Source organism: Aulonocara sp. 'chitande type north' Nkhata Bay, linkage group LG1, assembly GCF_057382095.1.
Source record: "Aulonocara sp. 'chitande type north' Nkhata Bay isolate Kocher_YH1m ecotype deep benthic linkage group LG1, A_spYH_male_GT1.1, whole genome shotgun sequence".
NCBI lineage: Eukaryota > Metazoa > Chordata > Actinopteri > Cichliformes > Cichlidae > Aulonocara > Aulonocara sp. 'chitande type north' Nkhata Bay.
In genome coordinates, this window is record NC_141344.1 from 15,897,416 (window position 1) to 15,918,170 (window position 20,755).

At 41.9% G+C, this 20,755-nt stretch overlaps 1 protein-coding gene across 1 annotated transcript; it reads right to left on the bottom strand.

Moving 5' to 3' along the window:
- Positions 1-50: 50 nt before the first annotated feature.
- On the bottom strand, positions 51-20,356 carry LOC147338863 (hexokinase-1). Its single transcript, XM_086285611.1, has 21 exons — positions 19,984-20,356; positions 13,608-13,770; positions 11,104-11,252; positions 10,896-11,015; positions 10,657-10,752; positions 10,434-10,533; positions 10,111-10,294; positions 9,745-9,900; positions 9,559-9,646; positions 9,179-9,324; positions 8,808-9,000; positions 8,614-8,725; positions 7,814-7,962; positions 6,513-6,632; positions 6,182-6,277; positions 5,994-6,093; positions 5,723-5,906; positions 5,446-5,601; positions 5,137-5,224; positions 3,161-3,306; positions 51-1,949 (listed from the first exon to the last, which is right to left on the bottom strand). Exons 1-21 carry the CDS (start codon positions 20,044-20,046, stop codon positions 1,802-1,804), a joined length of 2,757 nt encoding a protein of 918 aa, XP_086141737.1. The 5' UTR covers positions 20,047-20,356; the 3' UTR covers positions 51-1,801.
- Positions 20,357-20,755: the final 399 nt, after the last annotated feature.

The window sequence follows — 20,755 nt, forward strand, 5'->3', positions numbered from 1 at the left end:
CGTGAGTGCTAAATGATCAATGCACAAACAAAAACAAACCAACCACGACATCATGTTTACACAGGTTTGACTTTATTAAGTGACTGATTGACGATGTGGGACAGATACATCCTTTGTTAGCAGAATCACACAGATTCAAGCGTTTGTGTGCGACTGGACATTCTGGGGTCAATCTGAAGGCAGAGTAAAGGAGCTACCTGACTTCTTTAATCATACAATATGACTAAAAGGTAGGAAATGACATTCTTTTAGCTCAGCTGGTATTCATTTGAATATTTAAAAAGGTGGCATCTCAACCATATCCCGTCCTCCACGGGCACCACTGATCTAACAATAGAATATTTTCTTCTTGTGCTCTTTAATTGCTTCATAATGAATCTAAGCCGTCGTAACTTTGAGACTTTTTTTTCCCTTTTGCTTTTAACACAATGAAAATAAATATCAATTTGCATAAGTTATGCTACATGAATGAGCCTGACAGTAGTTACCTTAGACATCCTCCTGAGCTTTTAGGAGCACATGGTGATATTAAAGGGGCGAGTAGAATACGTGCTTTTATTATTGGCCAACATGTTAAAACTCTTTTAAAAGTTCTGTAATGTTCATGTGAGTTTATACACACTATGGCTGCTGTTGTTATTCCCCTGGCATCCGTGTTAGCACCACATTTCTGTTTCATAATTAAATAGCTGTTAAGGTATCATCATGGTGATGAGGTTAGCCAGGACTTCTTAAGAAATGAACACACTAACAGCAGCTGTGACCGGTACCAACAACAGGACACATAGTTTACACTACAGACAATAAAAAGATACTGCTCTCTGAGATAAGACCAGTGGTTCTCAAACCGTGGAGCAGGGAGCAACTGCAGGTGGGCCGGAGAGGACCAGAGGAGAAATGTTTTTAGGAAACATAAACAGAACAAAGAACAGGATGGAATGAACTTTAAATGCTAAAAGACGTGTGGGCGTTGACTTTGAGCACCACTTGGTTCTCTAAATCTGCCACTGCAGAAGTCCCTCTTCTGTCATGCTTGAGCACATAAATACAGGACAGGTACCATGTGAGGGAACTTCTTCGCTGGCTTCCTATGTGTGCATCATATTTTGCAACAGTAACATTTTTCTTCAACATCTCCCGATATATAAAAATACAATAAATAACAACAATGTATTTATAACATTGTTTTATATGTGGGTAAGATATCAAATACCAAAAAAAAGCAATAAAATAAAATAAAGAAAAGAAAAGAAGAAAAAAAAAAGTTTCCCTTTCATCTCAGTACACATTTATATATCGCATCCCTTTCATGCTTTCCTGTACATACGCGCGTAATCTACAGCAGACACACAGACTTTGGTCTAAAAGAGCGTTTTTATGTTTTTGTTTCTACTGAACAAGTTAAAAGTCAATCTGCGATGTTTCTCTGCAACTGGTGTGCTGACCTGCAACTTATAACAGAATGCAGTTACCAGAGAATTCCTCCAGATGGAGACAAAGGGGGTTTACAGGCATGCGACTGTCCTGCATTAAAAAAAAAAGAAGACAAAGGGCTACTTGTGCGTGTTTTATCCACAGAAATTGCAAACTTGCAATATCCTTAAGAGACTGGGTGCTGTTAATAAATCTAACCACAACAGAGAGAAAACCTCTCCTTTTCTCTGCCTCACGTAGACGGACTAAAGCAGCTACCGGAGCGTGATATGTCGACTGGTCTTGTTTGATTTAGGAGGAAAGGAGACAATGGTTGAGAACTGGGGCAGGAGAGGGGATGAGATAACAGTGAGATGTAGAAAATGTTCTATTTGCTGTTCAGCTCCTGTCTTAGCCGGCAGCCCACGGCTGTGATGAGTGCAGCTCCTTTTCCACTTCCATCCTCTGACAGCAAGAACTTGACATTACAGTTTGGAGCCAGTTCTTTAACCGTCTGGTGCATGATCAGGGAGAAGCTACACAGAGACAGAGGATGTACACGTTAGACAGAAAAGCAAAAAGAGCCAGTCTGATGATACGGTTAATGGGTGTGAAAGTGACACAAGAGGGAGCGAAGGTATGGTTTACCATCTCCTCGCCAAAATGAATCATGTTCAAAAACAAAAGAAAGACAACCAGGCCTCTACTATCTAACCGGGAAACAGGCTTTTCTGCATAGCTTAGCATAAAATAAAAGTTGTTTTCACACATCCAAAAAAGAAATCAGAGAATCAGATACGGACACTGCCTGCAGTTTTGCTTCCTCAGCTTTAGCACACAGCAGGAGCTCATTTCTATCAGCTGCAGTACCACAGTGGAGATGTTTCGGGGTGTGCAGGAGATAGCTACTTGCTAGCTTTGAATTCACAGGAGTATTATCTGGACTGGTTTCACAAAACAATGCAATCAGCCATCACACAGACTTTCCACACGGGATTTGGAGAGTTAATGACAGTTTAAAATCGGATCTGCACCACCATCTTATAAATAAAGGAAAGCTTATGTGTCAGCTCAAGGGTTAAGGCACAATAAATCAACTTGCCACTGATTCGTTCGTTCGAAAACATGTCCAAACCAATGACCTATTAATGACTATGTCTCCTAAGCAGTGCTCTTGTGGTGACACTGGACATAAGAACAAACGGGCAGAGAATATTTACTTAACCTGAGGTTTTTCTCTTGCATTGTGCAGTGAATCTCATATGCAGTTATAACAGGTCTGAAGCAAGACTCAACTTGACACAAGACTCTCTGTGCTATGTGTACGCTTTAGTTAATATGCTACTTTGACACTTCGGGATCATCCATTTATCATAAAGGATTTTTGCATTGGCTATCTTGCGACTGCTATTTAATGTCAAATGCTTACTTTTAGCTCATTTAGCTTACTTCCAAATAAATTTATCACCATGACTAAGAAAAAAAATACTTTCACAAAACCTTTTAAAAAGTAGCAAAGAATGATCCTTTCTGTTAGCAGCCTGGTGCTCTTCTTAACTCGATGAGCCTACTATCATTTCTATTTGTCTGTCTGCTGCGTTATTATTGTAACTACAAAGATACTTTTTTGTGAAAATGGTGACATAACGCAGCAGCTTATGAGGTCATCATATTCCTCTTCACTTCAGTTGCCAGTGAATTATTTTTAACATATGAAATAATAAATAAATTAATGGATTAAACTTACTGTGGATGTAATTTGTACAGGGTCCCGTCTACCCCTACGGTGATGTCCAAATGGTCCAGTCCACGGTTCTCTCTAATCTTATCGACCACTGCCGCCATTCCTGCGCCACATAGCTGAGCTGCACGACGTGACACTGTTCCACAAACCTAACAAAGAAGACATTTATCATTATTGCAACAGCTTTTTGAGCCACACAAGTACAGTGGGGCAAAAAAGTATTTAGTCAGCCACCGATTGTGCAAGTTCCCCCACCTAAAATGATGACAGAGGTCAGTAATTTGCACCAGAGGTACACTTCAACTGTGAGAGACAGAATGTGAAAAAAAAAATCCATGAATCCACATGGTAGGATTTGTAAAGAATTTATTCGTAAATCAGGGTGGAAAATAAGTATTTGGTCAATAACAAAAATACAACTCAATACTTTGTAACATAACCTTTGTTGGCAATAACAGAGGTCAAACGTTTACTATAGGTCTTTACCAGGTTTGCACACACAGTAGCTGGTATTTTGGCCCATTCCTCCATGCAGATCTTCTCGAGAGCAGTGATGTTTTGGGGCTGTCGCCGAGCAACACGGACTTTCAACTCCCGCCACAGATTTTCTATGGGGTTGAGGTCTGGAGACTGGCTAGGCCACTCCAGGACTTTCAAATGCTTCTTACGGAGCCACTCCTTTGTTGCCCGGGCGGTGTGTTTTGGATCATTGTCATGTTGGAAGACCCAGCCTCATTTCATCTTCAAAGTTCTCACTGATGGAAGGAGGTTTTGGCTCAAACTCTCACGATACATGGCCCCATTCATTCTGTCCTTAACACGGATCAGTCGTCCTGTCCCCTTGGCAGAAAAACAGCCCCATAGCATGATGTTTCCACCCCCATGCTTCACAGTAGGTATGGTGTTCTTGGGATGCAACTCAGTATTCTTCTTCCTCCAAACACGACGAGTTGAGTTTATACCAAAAAGTTCTACTTTGGTTTCATCTGACCACATGACATTCTCCCAATCCTCTGCTGTATCATCCATGTGCTCTCTGGCAAACTTCAGACGGGCCTGGACATGCACTGGCTTCAGCAGCGGAACACGTCTGGCACTGTGGGATTTGATTCCCTGCCGTTGTAGTGTGTTACTGATGGTGACCTTTGTTACTTTGGTCCCAGCTCTCTGCAGGTCATTCACCAGGTCCCCCCGTGTGGTTCTGGGATCTTTGCTCACCGTTCTCATGATCATTTTGACCCCACGGGATGAGATCTTGCGTGGAGCCCCAGATCGAGGGAGATTATCAGTGGTCTTGTATGTCTTCCATTTTCTGATGATTGCTCCCACAGTTGATTTTTTCACACCAAGCTGCTTGCCTATTGTAGATTCACTCTTCCCAGTCTGGTGCAGGTCTACAATACTTTTCCTGGTGTCCTTCGAAAGCTCTTTGGTCTTGGCCATGGCGGAGTTTGGAGTCTGACTGTTTGAGGCTGTGGACAGGTGTCTTTTATACAGATGATGAGTTCAAACAGGTGCCATTCATACAGGTAACGAGTGGGGGACAGAAAAGCTTCTTACAGAAGACGTTACAGGTCTGTGAGAGCCAGAGATTTTCCTTGTTTGAGGTGACCAAATACTTATTTTCCACCCTAATTTATGAATAAATTCTTTACAAATCCTACCATGTGAATTCATGGATTTTTTTTTCACATTCTGTCTCTCACAGTTGAAGTGTACCTCTGGTGCAAATTACTGACCTCTGTCATCATTTTAGGTGGGGGAACTTGCACAATCGGTGGCTGACTAAATACTTTTTTGCCCCACTGTACATATCAGTCAAACTGAGAACAAATACAGCCTAAGTTTCAGTTTCTCTCCTACTCCTGTGTCACATAGTCTTTCATAAAATAAGGCTAACAAGATAGTATTATGGTTCTCTCTCAGTGTCCAAATGCAAGTCTAAGACTTTGATTACTAACTAACTAACTCTTCTTTACCTCTTTGACTATGATACTGTCATCACAGGTGCTGTCCAGGCCCAAGTGTTGCAGGATTGATCGCACCTGCAGCAAAGCCAATCTGTCACTGTACAAAGACACATACAGAAAGTCATTAAAAGATGACAAATGAAACTTTAGTAAGGAGACAGGAGCAATATCTTATCATTAAATAGACAACACAATCAGTGGTACGATAGCAAGCGGTGCTAATGGAGTATAATCTCCTGTCCAGATGACTTCTTATCTCGTGGAAGGGTGAACTGACACTCTTATTAGACGCAAACAAAGATAGCGTTCATTGTTTACCTTTCTATCTGTGACAGGAACTTTGTTTCAAAGATGCTTCTGGTCTTTAGTGTTTCAGAAATCTGTCCTCTGAACAGGAATCCTTTTTTGGTCATGTCGATGAGGATGTTCCGCACGATTTCACCGAGGTACATGCCGCTGATCATTTTCTCATATCTAAAATGCAGAATTCAAGCAAAGACAAAGGAAACATAAATATACAGTATTTACATGCACCTCAAAGATAGGAATGAATGCCCTGTATCTTTTCAAGCATGGGATGGTGTGTATGAGGCACCTTTGTTTCCCCGGGTTTAGGGAGAAGTCGTCCACAGAACGGTCGTACTCTGTCCTGATGTCGTCCAGGCATCCGTTGTCTCCAAAAGCTCCCCACTCCATGTTGACACACATCTGACCCTCATCGCCCTCAATCATCTCAACGTTCTTCATCTCTTCCATGTAACACGCATTACTGCCAGTACCTGTAATCAGAGAGACGCATTATATAGATATAGCACAAAAAAGCTGAATATTTTATAAAAACAAGTGTTACTTTAAGGTGAACTAACCGGCGATAAGACCAACTTCACAGGTGGGTTCTTCATAGGCACAGGTCATCATGGTTCCCACTGTATCATTCACTACAGCAACCACGTCCAGATCAAATTCCTGCAGACCAGACAAACAATATGACGTGCCACAAAAACACCATGATTCCATGTTGTACTGAGTGATGCTGCTCCTCATATCCTCATACCTCTCTCCTCCTAATGGCGTCCCTCAACAGTCCCACCACATCTTCCCCTTCGCAGTCTGTCGCCTTGAAGCCTTTGGTCCATGTCACCAAGATGCCCTGTACACAGACGCACACAAGTTTAGTTTATCATGTGACAACTTCATGGATGGCTCAGGCATCAGTTCATGAAATGTTATTTGGCTTTTTTCCCCCTCTTGATGTTGCTTAACGGTGGACAAGTTATGCATAAATCACAGCTTTAGTTTGCAATACAGCCAGTTTAAGACTCTCAGAGTATAGAAGAAAGTACAGGGCTGTACATAAAAGACGAAGAAGCAGGAGTATTACTCACAGCGTCCAGGCTGGTCTGTCGGCAGGGGAAGGAGAAGGTGAAGCCCAGAGGAAGACGGGCATTCTTCATCCCCATGTAGTCCAGGAAGTCACTGATACAGTGCACGATGTGATCGAACAACTGGAAAAATAAAAAAGTGACACATTAAAAATTGCATTTGTAAAGTACATCACTAGTCTTAATGATGACTCAAAGCACTTTACGCCATAAGACCGTATTTGCTCCTCATCACAGAAACCAGAGGAAAGTCTCTCTCTGCATGTACTGTGATACTTACTAGTGGCTTAACATCCAAAACGCTGCATAATTTCAATTAGAGGAATTCAAGAATGATGCAGTTTAGAGTGTTGTGGTTAAATGTATTATTTTTTTGCCCATGCACTAATCTGATGCATTGTGTGTGAAATGCATTGTTATATTAGGACACAGATGATTTCAAAGACATTTAAAATTATCTGCGTGGCAAATCTGATTCATTAATGGCCACTTGCTTTGAATAATGGGACCTCTGAGAAATAGGGGCGATCGTGGCTCAAGAGTTAGGAGTTCACCTTGTAATCGGAAGGTTGCCGGTTCGAGCCCCGGCTCGGACAGTCTCGGTCGTTGTGTCCTTGGGCAAGACACTTCACCCGTTGCCTACTGGTGGTGGTCAGAGGGCCCGGTGGCGCCAGTGTCCGGCAGCCTCGCCTCTGTCAGTGCGCCCCAGGGTGGCTGTGGCTACAATGTAGCTTGCCATCACCAGTGTGTGAATGGGTGGATGACTGGATATGTAAAGCGCTTTGGGGTCCTTAGGGACTAGTAAAAGCGCTATATAAATACAGGCCATTTACCATTTACCATTTACTGAGAAACATGTGATAACGCTAAAATACATAACACAGGCTGTAAAGGTGTTAAAATTATCCTATTGTAAAGAGCATCTGTTAAATATCACTCTCCTGTCCTGTTTCCAGAGGAGTGAGACTAAAGAAGTCAAAGGTGACTGGATAAGCTTAAGCTGGTGCTTAAGGGTTAAGTTTAAAGTTCTCTGTTTTAGAGATTGTCAACTCGATGCCAATCTAAGCCAGTCAACTTTTCTAATTGTCCCTCTCTAATTGTCTGTCCCTAAACTTTTGACCCTCCTCCCAGCTTCTATCCTATTTACTTATCTCTTAAACCAACAAGCCTCACATCCCCCATCTACCATCCTAATCTTTACCCTCTATTTAACGGGGAGATATTCACCAGTCCTCCTTTCGTCACAGTTACCTGCCGGTATAATTTTACACCGTTAACTCTAGATTACAGGCTGTTTATCTCACCTCCTCCCCTGTGCCCTGCATCACTTCGAGAGGAATAGCGTAGATTTTGTTGTGCATCTCCACTGATCTCCTCTTCCCAGAGCGAATTTTAACCAACAGAACTCTGAAGTTGGTTCCTCCTAAATCTAAAGCCAGGAAATCACCATGTTCTGGACACACAGATAAACAAAACAAGAGAAAGATAAATGACCAGCGGTCAAAACATTCAAACATATTAGGAAAAGACTTAATAGGCAATGTAAGCTTGAAAAACAGAATAAACAGACTAATCTTTTATCTTATGGCCATAGGTTTTCCATAATATTCATACAGTTATGTGGGTACATGTGTGTTGCTGTGTATGTACAGAGCTGAAGCTGTTCTATTAAGAAAAACATCTTTTTTTTGTTAAAGCTGCAAGAGTTGCAGAAAGAAAAGGTGTGAAGTAGTGAAGCCAACGGTTCCTTCTTCCCGAACAGATCTGCGGTCAAACTATCTAGGCGTCTGGGAAGGGATCTCAGAACTGGATTATAGATGGCAGACAGTTGGTGTCGTAAACCCCCGCCACTGTTCAAAGATGGTCGCTCACAGTGGACATCTATGTCCACTGTGAGCTATCTCTATGTCCATCTATGTCATACTGGTTGACATCTATGACATCTATGTCCACTATGTCCATCTATGTCTTCTAGCAACTTAAAGAAGTCCAGACGCTTTTCTTTGCAAGCTCCTTTGACTATCTAGTTGGATATTTTCATATGCTGAAGTGTGTGTGTGTGTGTGTGTGTGTGTGTGTGTGTGTGTGTGCGCGCGCGCATTACCTGTGCCGTCAGGAGTGCTTTGCACAAAGGTTGGCAGCATTTTGACTGTGGCAATGTCCTGTGTGCTTTTAGAAAGGCCATTTTGGATCTCTATCTTCATTCTCTGCTTCACCTAAAATTAATATTTTATTGTCAGAGTCTAAATATTGTGAAACGCAAATTGGCAGAACAAACACTGCAGCATCTTTTCTCACCTCCAGCAGCTGTTCAGTCGTCAGGGAAAACTCGGACAGTATTTGGGCGATTTGTCGCGATTGTTCAGCGAGTCTGTAGGCCACAGCGGTCACCATGGCAGCACCCTTTCCACTGCCGCTCTCCGAGAGGAGGAATCGAACATCGCAGTCCGGGACCAAACGTCTGACTGTCTTGTGAAGACGACGGGCATATCTGAAATGCATATGAGATTCTGCTTAACTATGCACATTTTACTTAAGATCAAAGTAAGACGATAGGTACACATTTAACTCCCAAATGCTGGACGGCAATTCTAGTACAAAACTAAAGAGCGAGAGAGCATTTAAGTAAACACTAATCTAAACGGTTCATCTTTAAACTTATCACTTACTGTGGGTGCATCTTGTAGAGAGACCCATCGATGCCTACAGTGGTTCGGAGACGTGACGCTCCTTTGTTCTCCTTCAGCCTCATCAGGATGCCGGCCAGAGTAGCAGCTACAAGGCTGGCGGAGCGGAAAGACACAATGGCACAAACCTGAGGGAAGACAAGCAAAAATGCATCAAGACCATCCAAATTATTAAGAAACGTCTTAAATATTTGATTTCATTTGTTCCATGGATCTTAATATTTTAAACAGACTAAAAGTTACAAATTAACTACTTAACTATACAATTTCATCTTATATGATTTTCCTGATTTAAGTTCCCTCTCTGAAACCAAAAAGAAATAAATAAATAACTGAAGTGTTTTCTCAGTAACAATACACACATGCTGCACAGCAATGCAGTCGTCCGCTGATGGCTCCAAACCCAGTTTGTTCAAAATCTCTCTCGCCTTGATCAACCCTTCCTTGCTCCTAAACAAAAGAGATAAATAAAAAAAAAAGTTTACAATTTCATTTAAAAATCATTCAATTTTTTTGTCTACTCGGTTTAAGACTGTGGTGTGACTCACTTCTCTATGGCTGAGATGTGCTTGGTCTCGATCTTTCCTTTAGTGAGCAGCTCGGGGGTGATCCTTCCCTCAAACAGCAAGCCTTCTCTGGCCATCTTCACCAGGATGAGGCGAACCAGCTCCCCCATGTACATCCCACTGACCATCTTCTCAAATCTAATGCACAGAAAAGACATTTCAGCTTGAGGTTCAGAAATGCATCACTACTCACTATAGCTGCTCTTTCACAGCTGCCGGTAGTTGTGTTTGTAGCAGCTGAAAGGATGTTTACAGGTTTCTCATGGTTTTCTGGTAAATTAACTGGGAGCAGTTTAAGTATTAATTTTATGATGTGAGGAAAGGTGTGATACTTTTGGTTTGACTTACAGCTGGCTGCCTGGGTTGAGAGAGCCTCTGTCTATCTCCCTGTCAAACTCAGTCCTGATGTCTTCCAGCCTGCCGTCGTCCCCGAAGGCTCCCCACTCAGTGTTCACGCACATCCTGCCCTCGTCTCCCTCCACCAGGTCAATGTGACGCAGCTCCTCCATGTAGCATGCATTAGTACCTGTACCTAAAGCACAAATACGCCTACAGTTACATCGATTTTACACAGACTGGCTACAATTATCCATTTGTCTTCAATTTTTCCCATATAAGCATCTAATTTTTATTTTGCTTCTTTATTTTTATGGACAGTAAATCTGCAATACCGATAATAATGCCGACTTCACAGCGCTGGTCATCAAAGCCGCAGGTCATCATTGTTCCCACAGTGTCATTTACGACTGCCATAATGTCAGCCTCATAGTCCTGAAATATTTAAAAGCCAAAATACATAAGAGAGCCTTTTAGCACCATTTTTGTTAAACTATATCCCAGTTTAATGACATTAACTAAAGTGTGGTACCAAGGGAGATGACAGCAGACACTCACCCCTCGTTTCTTGATGGCTTTGTTAAGCAGCTGGACAACATCCATCCCCTCCACTCCACTGGCCTTGAAACGCTTAGTCCATGTTATCAGAAAGCCCTGGAGACAACCAAAGAAAGCCAGAGGAAAAAGTAAGAGATTCAAGTCTCTGTTGAGTGTTTATTTTCTTGGCTGAGTCTGCAAACTGTGACGACTTGTTACGGGAAAAGGGTGGAGGGAAGTTTGTTGACTGCTTAGTTTACCTCATCCAGTTTGGTCTGCTGGCAGGGGAAGGAGAAGGTGAAACCAACTGGAAGTTTCTTGTCTTTGATGTTGTGTTTTTCCATGAAGTTACCAAGACACTCTGCCACATGGTCAAACAGCTGGAATGGAGGTGGAAAGAGAGGGAAGTTATCTCATGTGGAGCTCAGAATAAGCTGTTTACATGTGTATATTTCTCTGTAAACCTACTCTCGCTCCAGTGCCGTTAATAATATCCTCGGGCGTGTCGTAGATTTCACTCTCCATCTGCACAGTCTGTTTCTTCTCATGGCTCACTTTGACGCGGAGGATTCTGAAGTTGCTGCCTCCCAAATCGAGTGCAATGAAGTCTCCTTTCTCTGTTGCGATGGAAAGAGTTGGAATACAGGGAGAGACCAAAAGTGGGAGAGGGGAAGAGCGAAAAAAACGTCAGTACAGTTCAGGTTCATTTACAGAACACCAATTCACAACAACAGTCTGTGAGGTAAAGATCCAGCAGTACTGTAGAAAACAACAATCGAGTGACCTCCTAGAGCGAACACTTTGCCATGTGGGAAAGGAAAAACTCACTTGTAACACTAAAAAGCGAGTCAGAGCATTTCAGGAATATTTTATTCACTGAAAGGGGCAACACATGAGCATTAGTGTTTGAGACTTCTACCTACAGAAAGCATTGAATGTGTCCAATGTCACTGCCTCATCTGCATGTCTAATATCTGTAAGCTTAAACAAATACAGTGAGAGTGGCCTATAAGGAAGATGAGGTAAAGAATCAGATTATAAGATTAATGTTTGCTTAAAAGCTCCCATCTATAAACTCCTACTGTTTCTTGTGAGCCTATGTTTGTTCATGTGTATGAATAGCTCAGGTTTACTTTGCTCTGTCTGTCCTGTATATTCATTGGTTAATGATTACCACCACCAGGGGCATTATGATCAAGGACATATATTCACAAGGTCAACAGCTTATCAGAAATGGTGCTTCATAGGTAAATGAAACAATTATACGGCTGGTGAAATCCTAACTCCTGACAATACCCTGCATAATAAAAGCTTGTGAGAGGTCAATAGGCTGTTGATGGGCTGTGAAAAAGTACTACTTAAACTCACCACCGATATCCCTTTAAGTCCTATGTGTATATTTAGCTGAATAATGGTACAGTAGTTTATTTAGTGTATCTCAACGAGGAACTTAATTTCTTTATAGCTTTCTGACTAGATAAACAGTAGAGTTAGATAAACCGGGCTGCGTTATCATGGCTCATTTGAATTTAAAGCATACTGACCTTTGATAAAACTGGCAGTAATCTCAGATTCATCACATAAGGTCTGTTCACTTCCTAACGCTTACTGAGCAGCAAGTCAGTCCAAACAAATCAAGCTGTAACTCTAGAAAGTACAAACCAGGGACAATTTTGCGATGGGGTCACTCCTGCAGTGAAGCCATTGAGTTCTCGGCCGACATCCTTCTTGGAAAATAATTTTTTGTTTTTACAGTACATATAGAGAGATCATGTGGAGCGTTAAAAGTACACGAAGCTTGCAAAAACTGGCTGCATTTTTTAACTTGGCTTTTATTTTGAGCTCAACTACACAGCTACAATTTTTTTTATTCTTTATCTTACATGACTGAGACACTGTTGATAATAACAGACCCATTTGGCGTACCCTTTAATTAACACAACTGGGGCAATCTGATTTTGTTGGACCTGATTTAAAAAAAACAACAACAAAAACAACAAACATCGAATATCTTCCACTACATGTACCCATTTTCCCCCACAGCTGTTCAGTGATATCTGCGCACATTTTTAAAAAAAGCAGGTGATGAAACAGCCCCCAAACAGACTGGTGACCTAGGGAGTACCTGCACTTTCACCCTGTGACACCTGGGATAGGCTTCAAACCCCCCACAACCCTGAATAGACAAGTGCTGTAAAAATCTGTTCACTTTAAATCACCACACATCAAGCTGTCTCTCTTTAAAAATCAGGGAGTAAAATTCCTGTTCACAAATTATTTATTTGTGAATTAAAATAAGTAAAAAACTGTGCTACAAAGCAACACTGGCTGAGCTATTACACCTCGTCTGCAACTGCAACAGTAACTAATTTCCTTGAATTTGTTATATAACTCTAATTGACTCCATGTGCATTTCTGTAAGTTTAGGACCAGCTTTCACAGTGATGTCTTCTCCAACAATGGCAGCAGGATTAGTGCTAATCTCTGATTTGTGTGTGTAATGTGTGTCAGGGCTCACAGCTCTTACACTGTAAACTAAAGTAGACTTGTTGCAAGGCAGAAATGTTGTGTTCATTCAAAGAGCTTTGCTGTTAATGATGATGACTGTGCATAAGTAACAAAAGTCAGTCTTCGTTGGACCGATGCTCCCAGAAGTACAGCAAGTAAAAGATAAGGGACCGTCTGTCACCTTGCTCCTGCATAACACACTCTCTACAAAACACTGTCCCATTAAGGTTTTCTCTGAATTTTACTGACCTGCATAATAAAAGGATATTCCTGGATCTGCAACTCTAAGGTCAGTGTTCCTGTTTCTGAGCTGTAAAGCTTTTCTACACTTTCACACACCAAACATGAAGAAATATGATCTAAATATAAATGACCTCATGGACTTTACCAAGCCTTTACTGCCTGTGGAGACTGGCTTCTGTTCCCTGATACAGTGATATAAAAGCAGGTTTAGATGGACTAACCTGATCCATCGGGGATTGAGCGTACAAATGTTGGCAGCATCTTCAGTGTAGCAGTGGCGTTAGTATCCCGACCCAGTCCTGTGACCAGCTCCTTGCGAAATCGCTGCGTGATGTCCAGTAACGTCTCATCAGAGAAACGCATGGAGTACAGGTACTTATCGATCTAAGAGTAAAAATAACGACAAACAAAAAATAGAAATTATTTCCATCTAAACTATTAAGCATCTGTCTGCAATAAATACACTTCTAACTGACACACACACACACACACACACACACACACACACACACACACACAGTGACAATGACCAAGCATGAGGATATCGTAAATATGGCTCCCTATCTCATAATGATTGGACTCATGCATAAAGATAACCTGCTTCGATATCATAAAATGTTAGATAACCTGTAGCTGGATAATATACCAGTAATGAAGATTTCTTATATAGCTTTATTCCAAAATAATCAGATCAATTTCTCAGATCGGAGTCATCGCAATGTGTGCACAGGGTCACCTTGGTGACACAGTGAAACAAGGAAGTCCACTGTGTGTCACTCAGTCCTAGCAAAAGGCAACACTGCACAGCAGGGTAGGGTTGTGGTTTTATTGCTCGAATGACAGTGATAAGGCAAAGTAGGAGGTATGCCGAGAATTCAGTCAGACATTATTCTTACCAGGAAAAAGAGCCAGTTGTCTTAAATTGCCTTAAACCATCAAGTCTTGAAATTCTAAAGTCTCCCTATTGAAACTTCCCACTTTAGCAACTGTGCAAAGGCTGAACTGTCTGACCCTTCAGGAACAGCACGTTAAACAATCTGCTGAAATCCAGTGTTACATCACACACTGTGATGAAGCAAAGAGATGCTTTTGTGGTTTCAGAAACCAAAAACAGAATATATTCTCAATTGTGGGTAAAAGTCCCAATCATTTGACCTCAGTCGACAGTAGGCTGGATGTTATGCCTAATGGTCACACAGACATGGCACATAATGAACAACATGTTGCCCCATGGGTATTATATAAAGATGTGGTTAAAGACTTGGTTTGACGACCATCAGAATAGGTTCTTCTCGGTTTTTCCTAATAAGCTGCATAGGCAGAGATCATCCTCACTAATTTCTGATACACACTCAGTCATTTTGTTGTGGAAGCAGGACTAAAATATGGCAAAACCACTCAGTCCAGAAAAAAAGGAAAAGGGTTAATTAACGCTAGTAGGCTTCAAAGGAGGAAAAACTAATTAAAGAATTGTAGATGGGGTCATAAAAGTTGGGGCCACGGCTGCTTTGACTGAGAGGTGTGCTGACAAAGGGAGCTAGTCAGTCTGCTTGCCTGGTCTCATTGATCTGGACCTCTATTTGTGGTGTTGAAGGAATCCAGAGCATTTTAATTTGTTTTAATTGAGTTAATTACCTGCCAGAGAAGAGACATGGACATATGGAGACCACCCAAGAAGTAAAATTTTATTCATCTGTTACTTACCCCTAAATAGCAGGTATCTATGGTATGAATGTGCATTACTTCAATTGTGATTATAGATTATACAGCCTGCTGTCCAAGCTTTCCAATGTTAACTTAATCACGGCAGCCGATAAAGTGTGGAGTTCGGGAACCAATGGGTGGCTTTTATACAGTCTGTGATTACTACTCAAAAATACTGCAGGCATGGACAAAACTCGCATCTTTCAGTTTGTTCTTGTATCGTCACTAGTGTCACATCTTGCAATGATCTCTCTCAACAATGTTGGCTAAGCTTCTGTAGCTGGTAAGTATTAAAAGTCACAGTGTAATGTGAAGCCAGGGAAATGTGACAGCTTACAGGCATCAGAAATTGTCAAATCTGTCACATAGGAATGTCGCAACATCCTCTTTTAGGGGTGTTAACGGTACTTCCTTTATAAATCTGGCCCTTGTGACATGACAATGGCAGTCTGCTGTGAAACAGGAAAAACTGTTGGCCACTGACATGGATTTTATATCACAGAAAACATGTGTGGTGAAACTAAGGCACAAATCCAGTGCAACCAGCAGAGACTTGTCTTTCTCACCTGCTTAAATGGTCAGTCAACTGTTATGTAGATGCGACCAACAGCTAGTTTCACCTTGCAGCCATTCATGAATAATATATAAAAGCTTATCTCCAACCCATAGTACTATTCTCATGTATGTGACCATCCTATCTGCAGTAACTGTTAAGTAGTCTAACGGATTCATTGTATGGGGCCTAATGTGGAGTGTGTGGAATAAAGGCTCATTATGTGCACAAGCTCTTGTCAGACAGGAGGGCACAGCTGAGTAAATGTAACCTCTAACCCGAATATACTGCATACTCGGGTTAGAGTATGCAGGCACAGGAAACTTTTTGGATACAGCCAAAAACAAGTCCACACCTGTGCTGGGTTGTATTTTACACCCAAATGTAGTCCTTAGTTAGAAGGGATGGTTTAACAGCAGTGACATGTTGTTGCTTGCAAACGTCCTCCCTTTGTAACTCTACATCTGTTATTTCATTTACAGTGTGCACATACACACATTTACACGTGCATGCAAACATGTCTTCCATTCTGCTTTTCATACTCATAAGACAGTGATTAGAGATTTTAAATTAAACTAAATGGAACTGATACAGTTTACATGCATTACACAAATATTGATATTATTTAAACGTCTTTGTTCTTCATGGCTGATCTCCATAACGCTTGAAGTTAAATATCTTGAATTCTTTTCGACCTCTTTTCAGCTTCACGCTTGTCATCTAGCTTGTTGGGGTTATGTCTTGTTTACAGTCATCTTTAGGAAAGGACAGGAGGATCATATTTCAGAGCCTTGTAAATAGTCTGACTCTGCAGCCCTGGCCTCCCCTGAGCCAGCAAAATTTAAATAATTGCAGGTTACAAACGAAACGCAATTCTTTGTTAAGCAAGGAGTAGAGGAGTAACAAAAAATGTTATTCCAACAAATGGAATAATGAATTTTATTACAGTTTTCTGGAGTTACATATTACAGATCGATTAAAAAGACAAATATAAGCTAAAGTTAAAAAGCTTATAGCTTCTGTACCTCAAATTTCACAACAGGCTCACTCTAAAGGAACAACCTAAAGGTTTGTGGGGCTCGAACAGTCCTCCAAGCTATAACAAGACAGGCCCAAAATCTTACAGAACGAGAAGCCTTTATCAGGAAGCACGGGAAAATCTCCCAAACAAGAGATGAAAGACTTTAGCTGCAACAAAAGGCCTTAAGAAAGTCCATGCAGTGGGGGTCAAACGTTTGGTTAAGGACATTTTTGTTATTGTGATGGAAATCGGTTCCTAATTTCGCCAACAGTGTTTTGAAAAAGTGTAATCTTTAACTTTTCACCCAATTTTGGAAGTCAGCTCATCTTTTATCCATTTCGCTATGCATGTGTGTATACTGCACATGTCCTAGACTCTACTGATCAGTACTGATTCAGGTGGTCTGCGCAGTCTGTTTCAGTTTATTTAGTATCTAACCCAATATTTTCGCTTGAGTATCATATTCAGAACATGAATAACTGCTGAAAGGCTAAGTGGCACTTTTTAATAATGAAAACTGCACAGGCCAAAAGAGTGCAAGCTTGCCAATAGAGGGAGTCTTCTTAAAGTTATCTTTCACCCATTAGAAAGCTTGCAGTAAGCTGATATTTAGAGTCTACTTTTTGTGAATGGAGAAATGAAAGCATTTCTTTATTTAGTGCAGCTCTTGTGCACTGCACTGACTGTCAGCTGATGTAAATAGATCCATTCAGGTTTGCAGCTCTGAGCTATTTAATCTTCCAACTGCTGGCAGCCCAGCCAGTTAGCCCGCAGTGCTGCTTCAACATCTCCTATCATCAGAGGATCTCCTCATGTTCTGATTTCTAGATTTCGTTTTTAACTGCTGCTGGCAGGAACTTTGTAACGGTAAAAGCAACAATTGCATAAGCATTCATACAACATATGAATGCTTATAGGTGGCAGAGGTTTCAAACTCTCTGCCACCTACCCTTGGTGTATGTTTGCTGTTGGCTAACATACTTGCATGAGACTGTTTTTATTCTGTTGCCTTGTTTAAAACAATGTGCCCAATTAGCTAAGTGAATAGGGGGGCATTCTCTCCTCTACTTAAATAACAATGTGTTCTCAGCTGTCCTGCCTGATGCTCAGCTACAAAGGAGGAGGATTAAAAAGTTGCTTCACACTAACCTAAATGAAATCCCCTCCAAAATCTGACTAAATATTACTTGTACAGTTCCTTTCAAAGAAAAGAAAAAACATCTCTGACTCAGCAAAAATTCATGTCTAAGCATTTCATCGTATCAGGACACTATCTGATACGATATTGCTCATAAATAAAAAATATCTCCGCTGCCGTTTGTAGAGAAAATAGGTGTGTGTGATGACTAAGACTGTTTAGATTTCACGACCAACTTCATTTTCTTATTTGTACAGTTTCCCTTTTTGAGGAGACAGGAGGCAAGAGTTTGTAAAGGCCCTTCAACACACCTCTAAAACAGCTTTCTGTGCCTCCGCCCAGAGCTCGGTGCAAGTTTCAGGAAGAGGTCACACTCTCTGCCGCTGTTTCCCTCCCTCCCTCCTTCTCATTCTCCCTTTTGTTTGCATTCCTTCTCTCAACAATGCCTTGCTCTCCTCCTCACCACGAGGTGGCTCAGGGAAGCATTGAAACATGACTCCACTGTGTGTACGTGTGCGCACACAAGAAATTGTGCGCACGCATCCTCACCATGTGGAAAAATACCATCCTCTACAATGCCCCCTGCTGCAGCTTCCCTTTTTCAACTCCGTGTACACAGACGTACTCGCACGATGTACTCTGGATGACCTACCAGCTGCAGCGGGAACGTACGGTCAAGGACACGGCGGTGAATTGGGTTGACCGGAGAGACAATCAGCTGATCGAGTCTCTTTGGCAACCACAGGTCATCTAGAAACTCATTATTGATCAGATTGTGTGTACACGTTTAATTATAGCTGCTCAAATATTGAACTGCATGTTTGACAATTTCACAACTAGAGAAAGTGCTACACAAACCCTGCTCTTATAAAAGCTCCAAAATAGCTGGCGTTGTGTGCCTGTCTGTGTATGCGTGTGTGGGTGTAAGCCTCCTCCTGCTGTCCACCTGTGGTCACATGGTTCAAAGCTGGCCTATTTTAGGGAAGCAGGGAGAGGAAGAGAGCAGGAGTAAAAAGGGAGGGAGATGTGTTGTATTACATCAGATCCTGGCTGCTGATTCATGTCTTTTACCTTTACAGACTGCGCTCTGACTTTAGTGCAGCACAGCAGGCACAGCTGGAGACGACAGGGCCCCGTGTGAACAGACCACAAAGATTAGCTCGAATAAGAATGGGAAAGTGAGAATGGAAGAAGGAAGTGTGATAACAGACTTGTTGCTGAATCTGCAGCTTGTGTGTGACACGACAAGCGACCTTAAATGGACACCGTGCCGTGTGAAATTTAAGCACACGATGAGAAACGGCAATTTTAAATTTAGACACAAAGACTAAAAACTGTGACACCAGTGGGCCTGGTAGTAATTTAACCTCCTCTGACTAAGTTTTACTGTTTCGTAACTATGGCGACCAGATTTTATGGTGCATTCAATGAAGAGGTGCTGGAAACTGATTGGAAAAGATCAACTTTTTGATCTCACTCTCTCACACACACCTCTCTGAGGACAACTAAATCTGGTCCTAATGATCAGACAGACTTCTTTAAGTTTCCTGAAGTGTACATCACATCACTCATCACTTTTAAATAGGGACACATGAACACACCATGAATAATTCAACCTATTCAAGGCCTCCGCCTCCTCGGCCGGGCCGTACCGAACCCCTTCGGGCTCCACTGAAGGTAAATTAAAGTGTGGGTATTTTTTTAACAAGAATATAATAGAAACTCTGTGACCCCTGAAGTAACTTCTACCCATTCATCCTGTGCTCATGCGTCCTTTCATCCTTGCAGCTCACTTCCTCTCTTGCTCTTTGCCACGCCCCCTCACATCTTCTATCACGACAAAAACGTTACTCATGTTGTGACTACATTTTACTACGCACACACACCTCCCTGTGCAGTTTGTCACGTCTCACTAGGCCGGGGTCATTCCCTTTAAAACGCGTGTCTGTGAAAATGACACGGGTCCGAGAAATCGGTCTGTTCTCGCGACAGGATGAAGCTTTCTTTCACTTCCTCGAAGAAATGTACCCGTGTGGTGGAAAAACTTATGATGGAGATACCTAGTAAACCCGGTGACCTCTACAACACATGTGCTTCTCTCATCTTTTATAAGCTCGTCTTCTTCGTGTATCTAAGACAAACAAACAGAATCAAAAAGGGAGGAAAGAGGTAAACACTCACCTTTTTAACCTGGTCATCCTTGAGCTCAGTGAAGTAATAGGCTAGTAGCTGAGCCGCAATCATTCTGCTGCTTGTTCTCGCTCTGTCTCTCTCACACACTCATACAGACTCACTCAAACGCTTCCTCAGTCTCTCACACGCCTTAACCTGCAGATGGATTTAAAAAACTCCAAAGATAAGAAAGTTAACTCAGACTTTTCTCTGCCCCTGTTTCGTAAATATAATCTGCAAGAGGTATAAAGATATCCCGAGTCTAGTCCAGTGTGGTTTAAAATAGCCGGAGCTCCTTCATGTGTGGCTAAGACTCTAACTCTTCCTTCTCTGTGCATGTGAGTGAAGCCAGGAAGCATGAATGATACAGCAAGTTTGGCTGTGGGAGGCAGAGAGAGAGAGACACTCAGGGGGGGAGAGGGAGGCAGGAGTGCCGCAGAAAAGGACACGCCCACTGCCTGCAAGCTCATTGGCTAGACAGAACTATTGCTACATCCTCTGGCCTGCTATTGGTCGGGCCTGCTGATGCCTTGGAGGCAAACCCAGTGATGGAGGAAGAAGAGGGAGGGGGTGACGTGAGGATTTGAGCTTTACTGTCAAAAGGAAGTTGTAAGGTTTCATTCTGTTTAGCCTGTGCCAGGAAGACAATGAGCCACACAGTTATGGTATTACTCAGACTGCTGTAAAGTGCCACTTTAGTTACTGCTGCCGGCTAGCTGTGAGGAAATTCAAGGGAAACTTATTGCTCTTTGGTTCTCTAAACTCAGGGACATACCAGGAA

Excerpts from the sequence above, each read along its gene's own strand:
- LOC147338863 (XM_086285611.1), bottom strand. The coding sequence starts at position 20,046 with ATGATTGCGGCTCAGCTACTAGCCTATTACTTCACTGAGCTCAAGGAT. Across the intron at positions 10,534-10,656 it reads AAGCCATCAAGAAACGAGGG|GACTATGAGGCTGACATTAT; the intron begins GTGAGTGTCTGC and ends TAAATATTTCAG. Across the intron at positions 9,647-9,744 it reads CACATCTCAGCCATAGAGAA|GAGCAAGGAAGGGTTGATCA; the intron begins GTGAGTCACACC and ends TCTTTTGTTTAG.